Genomic DNA, 19,875 nt, shown 5'->3' with positions numbered 1-19,875 from the left:
ACATCTTGGTTTCTGAAAGCAGAAAACATCCCTTCTATGATTTAAAATTGTGCCTTTAGATTTTACCAAGTCTTATGTGACTATCAATCCCTACAATCTTGCTTCCTTTTGAAGGAGAAGGATAATCAGATGAAGCATTACATAACCATGACTGGTGCATTATATTTTTGTGACTACTGCAAGTGGTACATCACACATTTATTTAACTTTCTACCATCAGAAGTTATCTTCATTTTAAAACTGTATCTGATCTGATACAGTAAACTGGAACTACCTTTGATTTTTAAGGGAATTTAGTATACTCAATGGGCGGGATTCTCCGTTTTGCCGGCGCCCGGAGATTTCCCGATGGTCCCCCACAACGGGAAACTCCATTGGCCAACCAGCGGGGCCAATGTTTTTAAACAAATTATTTTAAAACAATTTTTAAACAAGATTGACATTTTTAAACAAAAATGTTGAGCAAATTTTATGCGGCATCCTCCTGCAACAAGACAATTACTTTATTTCACAGTTGGGTAAAGCTAAATAGAGATTGGCCTCAACTGGTAGCCTTACTTGTCTTGAGATAATATTTTTATTCCTTTCTGATCAAACATTTCCCGGAGATTTATTACTTTGATTAGTATTTCCCAGGTGGGTTCAATGTGTATTTTCTCATTCACACAATAGTGAGCTTTCACCAAGTATGGAAATAATTAACCTGCCTACATGTGTAAGAAAGATCACCAACAAATACAGGAAAAATGTCATACCGTACTGGGACATAACTTTAAAAAGTTCACATTTTTCTTTCAGAGCAATTGATTTGTCTATTTCCTCCAATGTTAATGTTCCTTAAATTCTCTCTCTTTGCTCTTTCCTTCCCTCTTGCACTTCAGTTAAAAGGTCCATGTGGATTCCTGACATATGCAGTTTCTGTAGCTCTAGGAATGTTGCCGTTTTCAGTGACCTGGATTTCATGGTCAGCGGCAGACATTACACTTGCACTTGTCCATAGAATTTACATGGGCTTTGACACTGTAGTTTGCTATTATCAGGCAATGAAAATAGCGCAGTACACTCTAGAGGGGGTCTGAGATCTACGTGTGTAGGACAAGCAACAGAAATACATCTCCAACCAATCAGATTGAAGCGTTCTTACTCAGGCATGTAGAGTCTAAACCAGGAGTGAAAAGTTAGAATATCTGATATAAAATTATGTACAGACATTGGAATTAAGGTCAGGCAAAGAAAGATGCAATTGGGAGAGAGATAAGAAACAGAAAATAAAAAGCACTATCTATTCGAATCTCCAACAATAATTAGTAACTGAAAGAATGAGACTCTGTAGGGTGGCACGGTGGTGCAGTGGTTAGCTGAGGACCCGGGCTCGATCCCGGCCCCGGATCATAGTCCGTGAGGAGTTTGGAGTTTGCACATTCTCCTCATGTCTGCGTGGGTCTCACCCAAAGTTGTGCAGGATAGGTAGATTGGCCATGCTAAATTGCCCCTTAATTGGAAAAAAAAGGATTTGTGTACTCCAAATTTATTTAAAAAAGGAACGAGACTCCGCACGTCTAAAGTAAATTTTCAGATGCCAGAGAGATTGTTTGGCACTGGTTAAAACTTAGTAGTCAAAAATTCAGTTCCACTTTAATAGACAAACCCTAACATTTTTCTGGTATCTTTAGTGACTATCTAATGGACAAGTGCTTCAAATTCAAACCTTTGCATGTATTCTGATGCTGAATCCCTTTACGAGTTATCTACAGAGTGAAGCTTGTGGAGAATCAGCCTAAATTGTACGCCCAGTTCCTGATTCCTATGTTCAATTGCATGTGTTGATGGTCAAGATTTCTGTCCGTTAACTCAATAACCTTGAGCATTCGCTACCTCAAAATTTTCCTAGCCACACAATCTGGACCAATATGTTCATTTGGAGATTAAAAATGCCAAATGAGGTTTCAGTATTTTCATATCATTCCTATAAAAGGGAAGCATTAAGATAGGCAGTGAGTGCATTTATTTCTTTGCATTGTTTTATTTAGCACATAGTTTTGTTTAGCATAGTGGGCTAAACAGCTGTCTTGTAATGCAGAACAAGACAGCAGCGCGGGTTCAATTCCTGTACCAGCCTCCCCGAACAGGCACAGAAATGTGGCGACTAGGGGCTGTGGTGATGTGCATCACTGTAAATACACAAGGGGTTAATGTAAATACATGTAGACTAGCTAGACACTAGAGGGAGCACTAGAGACATCACACACACACTCAACCAATAGATCAGTTAGATAGGACACAACCAATGGGCATTCACGAAACACACACAGCTGACACGACCACAGGAGGGCATTCTCAAGCAAACAGCAAGAAGATCTTGACAGTCCACCACGCTCCAACGCACAACAGGACGACCATGATGGTCTATCATGCTCCAGTACTGAACAAAGCGCCGGTGACAGTCCAAGTCCAAGTGAATAACAACAGCGAGACAATGACGGTCCACCCACATTGTTTGCGCCACCAGATGAAGACTCTGACAATTTACCCAACCCAAGTGAACAGCAAGCAGCTACTGAGGCTCTACCCACGGTATGTGAGACGGGTGACGACAGCATACCACTTCCCATGCCAGATGTGCAAAGTGACAGACCTCAGCTAGTGTGCACTGAGGCACTCGACGATCACTGTGAGACCACTGGTGACTCCGGTGACACCACGATATTTCCAACCTCATTTGCTCGAACCTCTCTACAAGTCAATGCATTCCTGCATGTTCCGACTCCAGACGTGCAGCTTCAAGAAATCTCAGCGGACTCCAGTGAACCTGCTAAGACTCCGGACGAGGTGCACCGACGAACCACACCTGACTCAGGTGACACAAACGAGACTCCAGACGGGGAGCACCAACGAACCAACACTGACTCGGTTAACACAGACCGGAATCCAGATGGGGAGCAACCAAACGCCGACTCTGATTCACGTAAGCCGGACATTACTCCAGACAGGGAGTGCCGCAACCTCAGTGATGGCACGCTCAGGGTGACAGGAGATGGATCACTTGACAGTTACATTGAATCAGTAATAACAATCAGTGACTACCATCCGAGAGGAATTCACCAATATTCCCCACAGCCAATGACAGCTTTTGCTGGACAAACCCAGTAGTCAGGAATGCAGCAGCCAGCAGTCTATGCAGCATCTTCTCAACCAGGCCAGCATCACGGATTGCCCACGAGTGGAATCAAGACCAAAGGAGGACTACCACAGGCACAATCTGCACCACAGACTGGATGCCTTGGTTACAGCCCAGGATTTGCTGCACCCCAGCCTGGCCAAACGGCATAGTCCTCTCAGATGCAAGGCTCTAGTTTCACGCCAACACCTTATCGGCTACAAGATGCCATCCAACATCACCATCACAAACATCGCAAAAAGAAGGGACTGCAAAACAGACAGTGAAGTGATTTGACCACTTCTTGTTCCTGTGGGACAGGGACATTGATGGCGTTCATTAGGACCTGCCACCATCAAATTCACCAACCCACCAAGAGAGACATTTGACCATGATGTTTGATGGTTTTTGGACTCACACGAATAATTTGGACTTATTGTTTCATCACTGTTCTCATGACTTGTATATACCTTAGCTTATCTACCTGTTTTGTGTTCAATTTTCTTAGTGTACAGAAAATATGCAACATATAAAAAAGGGGGATGTGGTGATGTGCATCACTGTAAATTCACAAGGGGTTAATGTAAATACATGTAGACTAGCTAGACACTAGAGGGAGCATCAGAGACATCACACACACACACGCTCAACCAATAGATCCTTTAGATAGGACACGTCCAATGGGCATTCACGAAACACACACAGCTGACACGACCACAGGAGGGCATTACACCAACTCATATATAAAGGACACCACGCACATGATCTGCCTCTTTCCAGTGGAGACAGTCAGTGAGTAGAGACACAGGGTTGATTTGATATCACTCCCACCACGTGGATTGTAGCAGTCTGGTTAGTCAGTCTGAGTAGTTATAGTAGGATTAACAGTAGTGTCGAACCCGAGTTCTAGAAGTGTATATAGTTTAATAAACGTGTTGAAGTTATTTCCACGTTTGATCCTTCCTTTGTCAAGTGCACCACAAGGAAGGCGCTTATGCTACACCTAGAGCATAACAAGACAGGGGCTTTTCACAGTAACTTCACTGAAGCCTACTTGTGACAATAAGCGATTATTATTATTATTATTATTATTATTATTATTATTATTAATAGATGTTTAACTGGGGATACAGCATGCCAGGATATTCTGGCACTTTTCTTCCATAAAATCTTCTCCTGACTTATGATTACATGGGCATTGGTTGTCTGCAATGTTTTACCCAATTACGGTTTCTGCATGTATGGACCAAGTCAGTCTGTCTTGGCAGGTTATTGAACCTTAGTTCATAAATTCAAACTCAAACATAAAATGCTCAAGATGCATATAGTGCTCAAGACTATAATCTTCCAGGTAGACAGACATCTCACCATTGTGAGGAAAATAAGTAATACCATTCTCTGCAACATAAATGGTTGAAATACGACTGCTTAGTCCACACTACCCATAGAACATACAGTACAGAAGGAGGCCATTCGGCCCATCGAGTCTGCATCGACCCACTTATGCCCTCACTTCCACCCTATCCCCGTAACCCAATAACCCCACCTAACCCTTTTGGTCACTAAGGGCAATTTATCATGGCCAATCCACCTAACCTGCACGTCTTTGGACTGTGGGGGGAAACCAAAGCACCCGGAGGAAACACGCAGACATGGGGATAACGTGCATACTCCGCACAGACAGTGACCCAACAGGGAATCGAACCTAGGACCATGGCGCTGTGAAGCCACAGTGCTATCCACTTGTGCTACCGTGCCCTCCAAAACGTGAGGATGCAAAATTATCAGGACCAATGTGTGCCCAAATGTATAATTTTCTTCAGATCAATACCACCTGTGTTGCCTTAAAATTAAACTGCCAAAGGAAAATACAACCTCAGCCTTGCTCTAACTTTCATCAGAAGCACGACCACATCACCAGTGAATTTCTCTATAGAGCAGGCTCAGAATCTGACTGTACAAAACAAGGCACAGTTGCACCTTCACTGATGGTTTACTAAGGCAGTTTCCAATATAACTGTATGTAGGAAGGTATAAAAGGAAAAAGTTGACAACAAGAAATAAGATGCAGCTGACGGGAAAATCATGCAGGTGTGAAAGTTTGGATGTCTCATATCTGCACATATTTCCTGTCAACTCTTTCCACTGTACCTCCTTCCATCCATATCTATAATCGAACTGCCCATGTGATGAGATCTGCCTGCTATTGGAGACGATGAATTATATTTTCAAGGATTATTCTAATTATTCTACAGTGTGATAGATCTGCAGACAGGGGTGAGTGCTGATGTTCAGGCTGAATGCTCGAAGATGGGTGCTGGGATGGAAGCCAGCTTCTCCACCCTGTACCTCGGTATGGCTGGGGAATTCAAAGTCTTTTTAGCATGTCAGTGCAGACCCGATGGGCTGTATGGCCTCCTTCTGTACTGTAGGAATTCTGCAGCTCTATTCCATGGTCCCATGGAAACATGGGCATAGATTTTGGAGATCTCAACATAGAATCCATTGAACCCCTAGAGTGCAGAAGGAGGCTACTCAGCCCATCGAGTTGCTCTGGTCCTCTGAAATAACACCCTGCACAGGCCCACTCCCCCGCACATATCCCCGTAGCCCCACCTAACCTGCACATCTTTGGACAGAAAGGTGCAATTTAGCATGACCAATCCACTAATCTGCCCATCTTTGGACTGTGGGAGGAAACCAGAGCACCCTCGCAGACACTGGGAGAAAGTGCAAACACCTCACAGTCATTCAGGAATGGGATTGAACCTGGGTCCCAGGTGCTGTGAGCCAATACTGCGCACCTGTTCAAATACTTTGGAGAGGAAAAGTAGATTTGAGATGCGGCAGTGGTTTGAAAGGCCATAGTTTAATTTTTTGATAAGGCATATTGATGGTTTGAGAGGTAGGGATACAGTGCATGTGGAGGGGGAACCAGTTACGATGCTGGTGAACATGAGGTGAGGAGGAGAAGATGGGTGGTTAGCAGTTCAGATGAAAAGGGCATGGGATGAGTCTCTTGAATGATGAGATTTGTAAAGGCTTGAGGGGTGTTGGAGGGAAACTGGTGAAATTTGCTGGTTCAGGACTTTGGCAGGAAAATCCTCAGGAAAAATTTGAAATGGGCAATAGGGGAAAAGGAAATGGCAGTGGCAGATAGATATTCTTGGTCCTGGTCACAAAGAAACTCATGAATTGTTCACGCATTGGATATTAGTGTGAGAGGTCGAAGGAGACACATGGCTATTCGCAACTGAGATTGTAAAGCCTTTGATGTTGAACGGAGAAGAAAGTGAGGTTCAAGTGAGGTACCTGAGAGATTCAAGAAAGTGGTCAGAGATGACCACCTGTGATCGAGATGATGGGAGTAAAGAGGCCACTTAAGATATCAAGGTCAAGGAATTGCCATGAATGTGGATACAATAATGTATATGAAGGGGAGAGACTAAGGGAAGATAGAAAAGTCATGAAATTGTAGCAGAGCGGGCAAGATAAATTGGGATGTAAATTGAAATCTTTGAGGATGAGGAATAATAGCGTAGAAGCTCTGAGAAAGGAAACAAGGAATGTTGGTAAGAAACTCAGATAGGTTTTTTAGGGAGTGATGCAGATTGAGAATGTTGGCAGAATTGTGCCACTGAAATAGGGCAAGTGTGTGACTGCATTGATGTTCAGGGCTGAACTGACACCTATGCAGTTTTGGCAGAACAGATGTTGGGAGCCTTCAACAAGGCTGACTTCATGTTTCAAAGCCAGGATGTTAATGCAGTTGTGTAAAACAACTGCAAAGACACTGGAGAGAAATGTGAAGCGGTATGGTGATTTTTCTCTGGGCTGGCAAGCACTCAAAGGATGGAGCGGAGGGAGGCCCGCATTGAAGGAAGATGGGAAGGGGATTTGCCACCCAACAGGGTACACTGGACAGACAGATTGGTGAGAAGAGAATGGAATAGTTTTGTTTACTACTTGTAAGAAGACTAAGTGCCGTGATGGGCACTTCAGAGAATGCTGGGAGAAGCAACAGAGGGTGACAGTGGTCTTGTTGAAGATTCAAATCTCGGGTGGCAACAAGAGGTCAGAAAGGCAGTGGGTTAATTATGAATGGGGGTTGGGATTGGTTGGAAAAGTGTTGTTCTGCTAGGCTGCTACTTGGTCACACTACTGGAAATATGTGTGTGCCCACAGATGTGAATGATCGGTAAAGACCGAATCAGACTTGGCTGATTGATTGTCCGGTGGATGGATAGTTGCTGACAGGTGCATGCGAGAAAGGACCAGTCAAATGAATAAAAGGACAAATTAAATGAATTAACAATGGAGGTTTATCGTGGCAAGGAGTCGATGGGCGGCATTTTAAGGCCCTTGCTGCCCCGAGCAGTTCAAAAGTACATGGACTTTGACGGGACTGGAAGGTCCTTCGCGTGGGAAGGGCCGTAGAATTCCATCCACTGTCATCAGGAGGGGAAAGGAGGAAAAAGAATGCATCCTTGTAGTATCAAAGTGAAGTTTCCGTTCTCGACCTTGCCGCTGGATGAAGCATGGAATTTAATCTTAGAAGGGGGAAGGGTGAATTGGCAGATCCTGAATACCTCCTTTTGAAATTATGCTTCACATCAACTGATTACAGAGCAGCACCTACAGCAGCCATGGAGGGCCCCCAGCTCCAAATAATTAACCTTTTCCAACTGGAATTCAGACTTTCAGGGAAACCGAGCAGAGAGCTTTTTAAAAAAGCTTTTCAAAGTAGCATCTAGTAATCACATACATGTTAGTTGATTGTGCATTGGGAAATCTGCTTAATGGAACAGTCAGTCGGAAGATTACTTGTGGAGGTTGGAAGATTACCTGTGGAGGTTTTTAACTTGGACCTGTTCGATGTTGCTAATCAAAATGAGACATTGCATTGATTTTCTAATTCCTATTGAGCTGCAGAATTATTTTTTTTTTCCAAAAGGTTTTTCTTTTGCTTCTGCATTTGTTTGTTTCATGACCACATGGAATCCATGGCACGGATACAAACACGTCTTTGCGGTCCTGATTCAGTAAAGCCAGTTGTAAAACATTTGAGGTTTTGCACTGCAGTCTATTGCTGTGAATATGCCAAGTGAGCACTTCATTCCATACTGATCGAGTTAACATGCAGCAGTCCAGCCATTAACATTGGCCATTGCTACCACTTGACCAAAATGTATATGTTCTCAGGACTGTAAACAAATGGCCACATTAAATAATTGGTCATTTGACTCAACTTAGTTTACAATGACACATTATTGATTAGGCTGTGGCCAATATTCTGCCTCTGCAATTATATAAAACAGTATATTTTTAAAACTTTACCATCATCCTTTTCTCTTGGAATAAATGAAGGCCAACAAAAATCCGAAAGTTTTTTTTGAAAAGCACACTGAACAAATTAAATTGAGTCGAACATTCAACCACTTTATCTTTGTTACTCTCCAAACCACTGTGGGAAGAACCAGAGACTGGATGACCCTCATCTGTCACAACCTCCACCCTCATTTTTTGCTGTACAATAAACATAAATCAAGGAAATGAGCATAGAGTATGGAGGTCAGTAATTTTTAAAAACTGTTACCTCCATAGCTCTTTGCAACATTCACTTTAAGTAAAATATTGTGTGAAAAAGAATGTGCATATATGACAGCTGTGGAGAATTTCTATGCTTTAAATGATAGAATTTTGTGTTGTTTAATTTGAAAAGCATGTTGGATATTATTGTACCAATCAGTTATCAAGCATCTGGATATTTTCAATGACCAAATATTTATCAAAATCTTAGCAACTATTATAAAAGTTGCTCTAAATTTCTGAACTTAGTCTGACCTGTTTGGTTATATTGACTTTCCTAGGTCCTTTAGAATATTTGAATGCTTCTCAGTTGCTTATGTTTGCATAATTATGTTGAGTAACCCTAAACTAATCTTTTCCTACATTATTCTCAACTTTCTCTGATATCTTCTGTCTATACTCCAACCTCCTATCTCCCTTGCTTCAACCAGCTTGGCTTCCAGGTCAGTACCTTCTGCTATCTTCACTTTTGTGCCATTCCCTGTCTAGCTAGTGTTTGATAAGTGCTGTACTACTTGGTTCCAACACATTTTTTTAGACTGCGGTAATAAAATAACCTAGAAAGACTAACTGACAACTTAGGGGTGGAATTACTTGCTGTTTATTGTAATGTTTCTGATATTTAGTCATTACGTTTACAAGTAAACCAGTTCTCAGCATATTTAAAGCATGAATCATTTAATCAAGTTAAATTAATAAACGATTGCATTAATCAAGTGATAATGTATAACAATTAGCAGTATAGTTGCAGTCACTTGCAGTGGAGAAGGTTGCTCATTTTACAGATTTTATGAATAGTTTGAGGTAGTCTGTTATATGAAATGATCTATTTGTTTTGTACTGAGAACTTCAAGTTTTTTTTATTCATTCACGGAATGTAGGAGTTGCTGGCAAGGCCATTCTGAATTGTCCTTGATAAAGCAGTGGTGAGTGCCACAGTCTGTATGGTTAAGATATTCCCAATCTTGCTGCTGGGGACAGATTTCCAGGATTTTGGCCCAGTGAAAATGGTGGCCTCTCCCTCTAGGTGGTAGAGATTGTGGGTGTATGGGGTACCGTTGAAGAAACCTTAGTGAGTTTCTGCAGTGGTGAAGGGAGTGAGTGTGTTAGTCACATGTGGTTTGGGGGCCGATCAAGTGGTTTGTTTTGTCCTGGATGGTGTTGAGCTTCTTGAGTGTTGGAGCTGTATTCCTCCATGCAAGTGAGGAGTGTTCGATCACATTCCTGACATTAGCTTTGAAGGTGGAAGAAGGCCTTTGGGAAGTCCAGTGGTGAGATGCTCATTGTCTAATACCCAGTCTCTGATCTGTTCTTGTACCTCAAGTAATAATGTGGTGTATCCTGTTATGCCTCTGATCATGATGATCCATAGGATGTTGATGAGGGATTCAACAATGGTAATGCCATTGAATGTCAAGGAGGTTTGAGGGGGGTTTGATTGCATTCTCTCTTCCTCTCATTGGAGACTGTCATTGCCTGCGAATGTGGCTTTCCAGTTATTAGCGCAAGCCTGAATGTTGTGCTGATTTTGCTGCACAGACTACTTCATTATCTGCAGTTGTGAATGTGCTGTCATCAGCAAACACCTCAGTTTCACCTTATGGAGTTGAGGTATAAGTTCAGTCATGGTCTCATAAAAGTTGGAGCAGGCTTGATGGGCCAAATAGCTGATTGCTTGTTCCTATTCTTTATTGTGGAGGAGATCACTGATGAAGCAGCTAAAGATGGTTGGGCCTAGGGCGCCTGAGGAACTCCTGCAGTGATGCCTGGGGGATGATTGTACTTTAACAATCACAACCATATTCCTTTGTGCGAGATATGACATAGCCAGTGGAGAGCTTTTCCCCGATTAACTTAAATTTTGCATGAGTTCCTGGATACCACACTGGGTCAAGTGCAGCCTCATCATCCAGGGCTATCACTTCCACCTCAACTCAAATTCACCTGTTTCAATGTTTGGGCTAAGGTTGTAATGCCGTCAGGAACTGAATGATCTTGATGGAGCTCAAACTGATCTTTGGTTAAAGATAAAGCCTGTTCGCATTTAAATCCCAAATTTAATACAAAGCTTCCTGTGTCATTGTGGAGCTTGTGAATTAAGCCAATGCTTGTGAGGATTTCAAAAGTAGTCATTAATTGGGGAGCAAAATTGTTTTTTTTTGTGTGTATGCCCTGTGGTTTTTCACTTGGTAACCTTTGCAACATTGTGGGAATTATAAGCTACAGAAGTACCCCTGCATGCCTCATACTCACCCACCAAGGGAGGAAAGATAGCTAAAATATTAAATCTGTCATTCTTGAAGTTTCATTATTTGTTTTATGATAAGACCAGAAATTTTCCATTTCATTGCAATTGTGAAAAATAGGTAGTAGGAGGCATTGACATTCCTGCAATTAATTTTGAACACGTACTCCTTAACTCATAGGCAGAAATTGTACTATTTCTGCACATACCTAATAGAGTGGGTTTTACATATTATGCTTTCTTCTAACGTGCTATAAAATAAACATGCTTGTCCCTTCTCAGTAAAATATTATTTGTATGTATATGCTCTCAGTGTCAGGAGACAGGAAATTAGTTCTATTCAAGTCTACGCTCCACAACTATGTCCTCATGAATTTGTATCTTTCTGGTATAAGATTGAAAAAGCTTTAAAATTATTTTATCCAGTAGGAATAAATATGAATTTTCTAAAACTATTTCGATTGCACAAATCTATGAAAAACGACAGGTTGCAATTTGATACTTTTAAAAGCGATTTTAATGCTGAATAATTGCTTCCTTTACTCACTGTACAGAAAATCTGAGCTCCCGACAAATAAATAAATTTGGAACAGTTGTTTTTCAATCAGCAATCGATGGTGTAATATTTTCCGGCCTGATTTAGTAGATATATTGGCGCATTATAAATTCCATAGTAAATTAATTTATTAAATATCCCCACAAATCCCGCAAGACGTGCTTATTAGCTGAATTGGGATTCTAAATTCTCCCTCGGTGTCCCCGAACAGGCGTCGCAGTGTGGCGACTAGGTCAGTGATAGTAACTTCATTGGAATGTTGATGTAAGCCTACTTGTGACACGTATAAAGATTACTATTCAAAAACTAAGCAATCTGTGTTGTATGTTTTTCCATTAAGAACTTAATCTGATTGTTCATCACTTTTGCCTCATTTTCGTTAAATCTATTTAAATAGGTCATCAATTTCTGTAGCCCACACATTCTTTTCTCTTTGCAATTTATCCTTATATTGACCAGGCGTTAGAATCATAGTATCCCTACGCTACAGAAGGAGGCCATTCATCCTATCGAGCCTGCACTGACCTTTTTGAAAGAACACCCTGCCTAGACCCAATTCCACCCCCCCCCCCCACCCCCACCCCCCTATTCCTGCAACCCCACCGTGAGGGTGAATTTAGAATGGCCAATCCATGGAATCTGCACATCTTAGCATAGGAATTTGCAATTTAGTATTTTCTTGTAGTAGTTGTCAAGAGTATTGTTTTTTCTGAATTCATGACTTTTATCACGTTTTGTTGAATCTCATGCCCACATGAAGGGAAAGATTGTACTATGTGCGGCAAAAACAGTTTTTTCTATCTATTTAAATAAATTTTGGGTTGTGATGTTGAAAGGGTTAAACCTCACCTACAGTAGCTGAATTTCAGTATGTGTGTGTAACCGTCCTTGGCTTCAGTTTTATGGAATGTAGTTTTTGGGGAGGTGAAAAGACACTGCAGAGACTCATGTTAACTCAGCCCTTGAAGAGAATTTAGTAGCCTTCGGCTTTAAACCAAATGTAACAAAGACAAATGACAGCTTTGTAGTTTCAAGAGCAGATTGAATGTGTTGATTGAAGATAATTTCCTTGGGGAAAAAAAAGGTGCTAGCCTGAATTGTAACATGAGCTCAAATATGAAAATAGGCTTTTTAACAAGGGCCCAAAGAGGCCTTGATAATATTTATTGACTTAGCATTTCCTTAATGATAATTTTTTTCTACTCTTGCTGTCTCTGATTAGAAGTGTATGACAAAACTAGCCCTTTCATAAATGTATTGTTCTCTGTATCTTTTTGTTTTCCTTTCTCCTGTCCGAACATGCTGGAAGTTTTTTTTCTGTGAGGGCAATAGTCCTCTATTATCTTACTCGTGTCCATTCTTCATGTTAGAATCAGGAAGCTACAATCTTAGAGGCATTATGCGTGCCTTGTTCTATACTTGTATTTGCGCTTCAAACAGCAGTTAATGAATATCAATCAAGAGTAGGAGTTCTTGCTGTAATTTTCTTCACCATGTCTCAGAAACGCAATGCCTATTTGTTGAGCCTCACTGTGGCCTTGGCTGGCTGAACCAGTAACATGGATGAATCCTGAGACATTCCTGACCCCAATCAGTAGAACACCATTTAATGGATTCAGCTATTGAAATGTGAAGGAAGGTACATCGTTGACTTTTTAATCCATTGCTTCCTTTCATAATAATGGATTTCTGGGCGGCATGGAGGCACAGTGGCTAGCACTGCTGCCTCACAGCGCCTGGGACTCAGCCTTGGATGACTGTGTGGAGTTTGCACCTTCTCCCCGTGTCTGCGTGGGTTTCCTCCAGGTGCTCCGGTTTCCTTCCACAGTGCAAAGATACGTAGGTTAGGTGGACTGGCCATGCTAAATTGCCCCTTAATGTCTAATGATATGGGGATAGGGCGGGCGATTGGGACCAGATAGGGTGCACTTCCACAGGGTCAGTGCACACTCGATGGGTCGAATGGCCTCCTTATGCACTGCATGATCTATGGCTCTATTGCATTCCATAATCAAATGATTAAAGGTTCATCTTTAATGAATAAAGCATCTCTCCCAACAGTGGTATAAGGCAGTTAATGCTGTATAAAGGCTGGGGGTTGAGATGACTTGGCTTTCTCTGATGCCCTCTACTACAAAGAAAGGAGTCCTGAACTGGTACACTACGTATTTCTCAGGAGGCCTGGTTCCGAAGTCTGGGTGAGAAATGTGGAGCTCTGGTGCAAGGTCAGGAAATAGGACCGGAGTGGCAATGTGATGGTGATTGCCACTCCTTGGAAGATCCGGCTCATTGTCTTTTTCTAATGTCTTTAATGTCAGTGACTTCACAGGGTGGGTTGGAGGGAGTACAAGTTACCACGTCACAGGTGCCAAAAATCTTGGTCAAAAGGTTTTTGTAGGATTTTTAAAGGAGAGGAAGGTGATGTGATGGGATTTGGAGACAGAATTCTAGAAAGTAACAGAGATAAGCAGCTGAGCGGACACATGGTCAGTGTCAGGACAAAGCAAAAGCTTAAACGAATGAGGGGGGGGGGGGGCAGAGGGATAGACAGCTTGGAGGAAAACATTCAAGGGCCAAGGAGGCTACAGTGGTCAGGATGGGCAACACTCTTGATCGATTCAAACATAAGATGATTTTGAATCTAAGTGCGGCACTATGAGTACCTTTGGTCAGTGTGCGTAGGTAAGATGGTCATGCAATGCATGGTGCAGAAGAGGCTATGGGAGCATTATTTTGGGGAAGTTAAAATTTGTGCTGGGTGTTAAATGGGAGGAAGATTGCATTGAAGTAATCAACCTGGAAATGGCAAAGGCAGGAATGTAATTTTCAACATCAGTAAACTCACTTGGAGGAGTGGCTCAGCAGTTCAGGCTTGTACTCGCCTTGGTTTTTGTTTATTGCATAATAAAATAAATCTTGATGTCACGGAAATAGACAGATAAATGGGCAAGCATGCATTTATTTGCAATCTACTCTTTAAAATGTTATAAAATAAAGTTACTGTTGACGAGGTGGATGTGGAAAGGTTGTATCTTCGTGTAGGTGAGTCCAGAACTAAGGGACACTGTTTTAAACCACTAGCCATATCATATCAGGCAGCCAAGGTCAGGATTCAATATTTCATCTTGTGTTATGATCACTATTGACACCGATAACTTAAAAGACCTTTGAGCCCCCAGTGACTGATGCAAAGTGAGCTGAATGTCAGCAGTAAAGTCCAATCCGACTATTCCCCCACCCTTCTCTCTCCTGGCCACACCAGCGTGAGTCTTCTGAATCCCTCAGATTGCCACGGTATATGTCCCTTTGACCAGAGACAATCTGGACTATCTTCCATCCTGCACTTTGCATGATAGATTACAGAAATGTAGCGTGTACTCCTCTGCTGACCACAGTAGCTGAATTTATTTGTCTTTGAGAGACCTCTCATCTCTCACGGGACATGATTTAACCACCGCGTTGCGCCCAGCCAGATCTAGGCACGCTAGTTAAATAGCTTGAAAGGCCAAAATCGAGAATCAATTTGCTATATAACTGGCCTGTTCCCGATGGTGAGTTCTGGATCACGTCCAAATATGTCAAGCATATCATTAACCATCATTTGGATTAATTTCCATCTCATCAGCAAGATTGAAGTTGAATGCATGCCGTCCCGGGACTTAACCGGCTCCATGAGAAATGAAGTGGGAGTTGATTAGCATTCCTTTTATAAAAAGTGAAGCTGGCACAATGGCTGCTGCAGGGAACTGAGGAGGTGAGTAGCTGACTTACAACTCGAGGGCACCGGAGCTGCTGCCCCAGTACAGGGGGAGGGGGAGGAAGAGGTCCCTTAGGGGGGTTGGGCATGGTCTGAGAGCTGAAACGTTCCAGTCCGAGGGTTGCATCTGGGGTAGGGGTGAGGGTTTTTTTGCCTTTTTTGCCTGTGAGGCCTTTAAACCATATTTAAATATTGTGCATACTGTTATGGATGCCTGATCAGCTATCAGCAGTGGCCAAGGTACTGGAGCAGAGCTGCAACATTTTAAAGTTTTTATGTGGTGCGGAAAGATCAATTTGTTCCAGGAGTGATAGCATGAAAATAGGGCTTGGTTATTTTATAAACTAGCTTTGTTAAAATAAAAGAGAAAAAAAACTATTTTAAAATGTTCAACCCTCACAATAACAGATTACATGTAGTTTCTTAACCTTAGCATACAAATTCCCATTAAACATCACTTTAATTATCATGCAGCTCTCATTCCACTTACATAGGCAGGCAAAGATGGTTCTTGCATTCACAAAGCAATTTTTCTTCTGTTAGGGAAGTTCTTCCATAACCCTTTTCCAAAGCTTGTTTCCTTTGTACAAATGGGAGCGCCAACCAAACAGCCATGATGAGTTCAAGAATGCAAACTCCAGCAGAGAACATTTGTTGAGAGAGAGAGAGAGGGAGGGGGAGAGGCAGAGGGACTGCCTGCCTGTGAAAGTGCATGAGAGCTGCATGTTCCGTTAGTACTGTTTAATGGGAACGAGTGTGTTAAGGTGAAGAAACTGCATGTAATCTGTTACTGTTGGGGTTAAAGTTTAAAAGTTCAAAGATTGTTTTCTTTCTTTTAATAAAGTTTGTTTACACAATAACCAAAATCCTATTTCTTACGTTATCAATCCTGGAATGAATCGATATTTCTGCACCGTCTTAAAACTTTAAAAAAGTTATGACTTTGGTTCAACCTGTTGGCCACTGTAGAGAGCTGTCTAGGTGTCCGTAACAACCCCCTCGGGGAACAGGATGGCCTGTCTTGCATCAACAGCAATAAGAAGCCTGGCTAGTTCGGCATCCCTAAAGCAAGAAGCAGGTCTCCACACTGCCATGCTTGTGTGTTGACTGGGAGTGAGTAGCGAGGAACTGTTTAAAAGAGGTGTGAGTCTGCCAGATCAGACAGAAAGGCTGTCAGTAATGGCGAGAAGCTTATGGGGGCTAATTTCCAGCACTAAGTTAAATATAGGCTTCGTACTTGCCAATGCGGCAGTCGCAAAACACCCCATCGGTTATGCCCAAAATGACCCTTAGAAATGTTTCTGTTAAATCCCGTCCACTGTCTCTCTTTCTGTTCATAAATGTTGGAGACTGAAAGTCTGCCCACAGACAGCCTCAGCTGCTCTTTTGCGTCTGGTGTGAACATTTTGCACCTTGCTCTTAGTGACCCTCGGCTTTACCATATCCTCCACATTTGCATTGTAACCAAGCCACCCAGACTTGTTGCCTGGCAGAATTCTGAAGAGATCACCCGATTCTCTTCACTGCCCCATTTTACCTTGAATTGGAGACATCTCAAAATATAATCATCTCATACAATCTCGCATTCTTTCTTTTTTTTTAGAATATCCAATTCATTTTTTCCAAAGAAGGGGCAATTTAACGTGGCCAATCCACCTAACCTGCACATCTTTGGGTTGTGGGGGTGAAACCCACGCAGACATGGGGAGAATGTGCAAACTCCTCACAGACGGTGACCCAGGGCCGGGATTTGAACCCGGGTCCTCAGCGCCGTAGGCAGCAATGCTAACCACTGTGTCACCGTGCAGCCCCAATCTCGCATTCTTAACACTTGCAACAGAGCACTCCCTAAGTACAGCCCTTAAAAGATCATCTTAGATTAGGTGCTGAAATCCTGGAATGGGATTTCAAGCCACAATCTCATGAATCTGAGGTAAGGGTTTTGAACCAGGCCGCTTGCAGTTCAGGTGGTGTCATTCAATCACAAGAGCCTGTTTGCTGTGCCATCTAATGCTGCTTTAAAAAAACATACTTAATTGATATGGAATAAAATCACCTCATAAATGTTTATATACTCCACAAATTGAACAATTTATAGCATTTCTAGCATGAGCCCTTTTTTGTACTTTAGCATCACTTTCCCGGTTTTTATATTTCATAAAATCTCATGATTTTACTAGCTTTACTAGCTTTTAAGACAGTCCATATATATGTTCCACTGAATAAATAGCGTATATCGCATCTTACACATGTACCTTTTCTTCCCAGAATTAATCCAGAAATTATTTAGAAAAAGAAGTTTACCAAGTGTATGTTTAACAACTGTATTGTGAACAGTTCCTGGGGAACTATTAAAGTAGAGTTTTGAATTGGTTACACCTGATTAATGGATGTAAATTGTTTGTAATTGATCAAAAAATTGTTGGAGTTCCACAATGCCAAATTTCCATCCATTTATAGCACCCAATTAGTTTTCTGGCTGGCAGTAGCAGTATACCCTACTTTACAGTTCGTTTGATTAAAGTTGGACTCTTAATTTTGACATTTTGCAGTCAATGCAATTTCTCAATGTTTCCACTGATATTGCCCTATGTTGTCTACCAGCCCATAAAAAGCAATATCCCAGGCTACTAAAGTGTGCAGTATGAAAGTGCATTTAAAGAGCCCTATAATAAGAATTGTAGGAGCAGTTACACAGATACATAGAAGATCGGAGCAGGAGGAGGCCTTTTGGCCCTTCATGCCTGCTCCGCCATTTATCACGATCATGGCTGATCATCCAACTCAAGAGCCTAATCCTGCTTTCTCCCCATAACCTTTGATCCCATTCTCCCCATAGCCTTTGATCCCATTCTCCCCAAGTGCTATACCTAGCCGCCTCTTGAATGTTGGGGTTCTTTTCCAGCTGCCACCTTGCTTTTACACTTTTTTGTTTCAGTTAGTTGGTCAGGCGGTTTTGTGCCAAGTATTCTGACACTACCTTTTTTCTAATTTCCTCAGCGCCAGGATAATGGGTTTCTCAGTGGGCAATCCCCTTTCTTCATTTCAACTGTCTGGCTTGCTTCTATTTGCTTTTGCAGACTGAATTTCTGCACCACTACTGAGACTTTGCATTTACAGTTGGTTTAAGCAATAGAGATGAAAGGTGAGTAAATAAAGTTGAGGATATGCTTCAGATGTAAATTTCTTGAATAGTAAAACTGACTTGCAGAACTGAATGGCCTACTCCTGTTCCTCTGACTTGACCTGGCACCCATCGCGCTATGGCTGCTGTTACCTTCGCGAATGGTTTTTGCCCAGTCAGTATCCCATGGTCACTTACTCTGCTTTGCTGTGTCATGCCTTCCGCATCCCTCATCAATTTTGGCTACCCGGTTCACATGCTCGTACTGCTGCTTCTGATTTTGCATGCTTCTCGCTGTTCCTTGGACCCAATCCCTTGGATTTGAGTTTTACCCTTCGATTTACAATTTGTCCTACCCTGGCTCCACAATCTTCATGGTCCCTGGTCTCCAGGTTTCACAGCTACTGCTTTACACTGCTGGCATGAGTTCTCAGCAACTGAGACCGCCACACCTCTCTGTGGCTCCCAGAATCAATCTTTACTGACTCTTCTCCTCCTTGATTCACTCGATCTACTGGGTCACCTTCCACAAAGATGTCAGCTATTATTCTTGTGCTGTCTACAGTTCATTTGATCGACCCTCTGTTCACTATTGATTCCAGACATTGGTTGGTAGCTGCTGCAAGCTGATCTTGTGTTGTCTGTATTTGACTAGCTGTCTCCTGGCCATCAGATTTTGAACTGCTGGAATATAGTCCTTTCCCTGTTCTCAGGGAACACTTGCCTTGACTAACCTAACCTCCGTCATGCAAGCCAATTTTTCTCTTTCTTCATTTGTTTCCACATATATCTGGTTGCCATTCAAACATAAAGGAAGCACAAATAATATTATGCTTTCTACAATCATATTACAGGTCATTGCACTAAACCGATACCTGGTTCTTTTGATTTTTAACGAGAAAGGTTTAGACTCATCGTTCAATGCAGTTTGAAGTACTGAAGTTTTTCTCAGTGTAAAACATTCCGCTAAAGTGCAAATCTCCACTGTCTATTGTGCCTGTGAAATAACAGTTTTGTTCTTTAAATGCGCATATATTGTTGTGATTATTATACGGCTATTTAGGTGGGGTACTCCTCTAAACCAGGCAGGTTTTAAAAGATGGATTCTGCTCTGTAGAATTGTGTAAAAACAAAACACTCATATCGGCTGGTGAGCTGGACTTGGGCACCAGCTCTGAGACAACCACTTGAAATGGTGGCTGAGGTGCCTCTATTATTGTTTTCTCTATTTCTTTCTCATTACATTTTCCTTGCTCATTGTCCTTCTTAATGACATGGCCAAGATTAGGAGCCTGATGTAATTCATGCTGCAGTGCATTGGTTTATTCTAGTGCTGTATCATTGTACCTCCTGTCTAGGATTATGTAGATAAGACTATAATTACCTAGTGTTATTGTCCATGACACTGTAGAGAATTAAGAATATTTACTTTTCTCATGAATCCAAG

General features: G+C 42.0%; 1 protein-coding gene across 13 annotated transcripts in view; it reads left to right on the top strand.

Annotated features, from left to right (window-relative positions):
- The window catches only part of LOC119974015 (ERC protein 2), a 1,008,595-nt gene that overhangs the window by 533,805 nt on the left and 454,915 nt on the right, over positions 1-19,875 (top strand). For 9 of the 13 annotated variants that reach the window (XM_038812804.1, XM_038812799.1, XM_038812795.1 and 6 more), the window contains one exon: positions 9,178-9,189. The exons of the other annotated variants lie outside the window; for them this stretch is intronic. In XM_038812804.1, coding sequence (XP_038668732.1) covers positions 9,178-9,189 — 12 coding nt within the window. The remainder of the gene's footprint in view (positions 1-9,177; positions 9,190-19,875) is intronic. 13 annotated transcript variants of the gene reach the window in all.

The sequence above is a fragment of the Scyliorhinus canicula genome, chromosome 11, assembly GCF_902713615.1.
Source record: "Scyliorhinus canicula chromosome 11, sScyCan1.1, whole genome shotgun sequence".
NCBI classification, from domain to species: Eukaryota; Metazoa; Chordata; class Chondrichthyes; order Carcharhiniformes; family Scyliorhinidae; genus Scyliorhinus; species Scyliorhinus canicula.
Note: the sequence above shows the minus strand (reverse complement) of the source record. Positions and strands in the feature narration are given on the sequence as shown.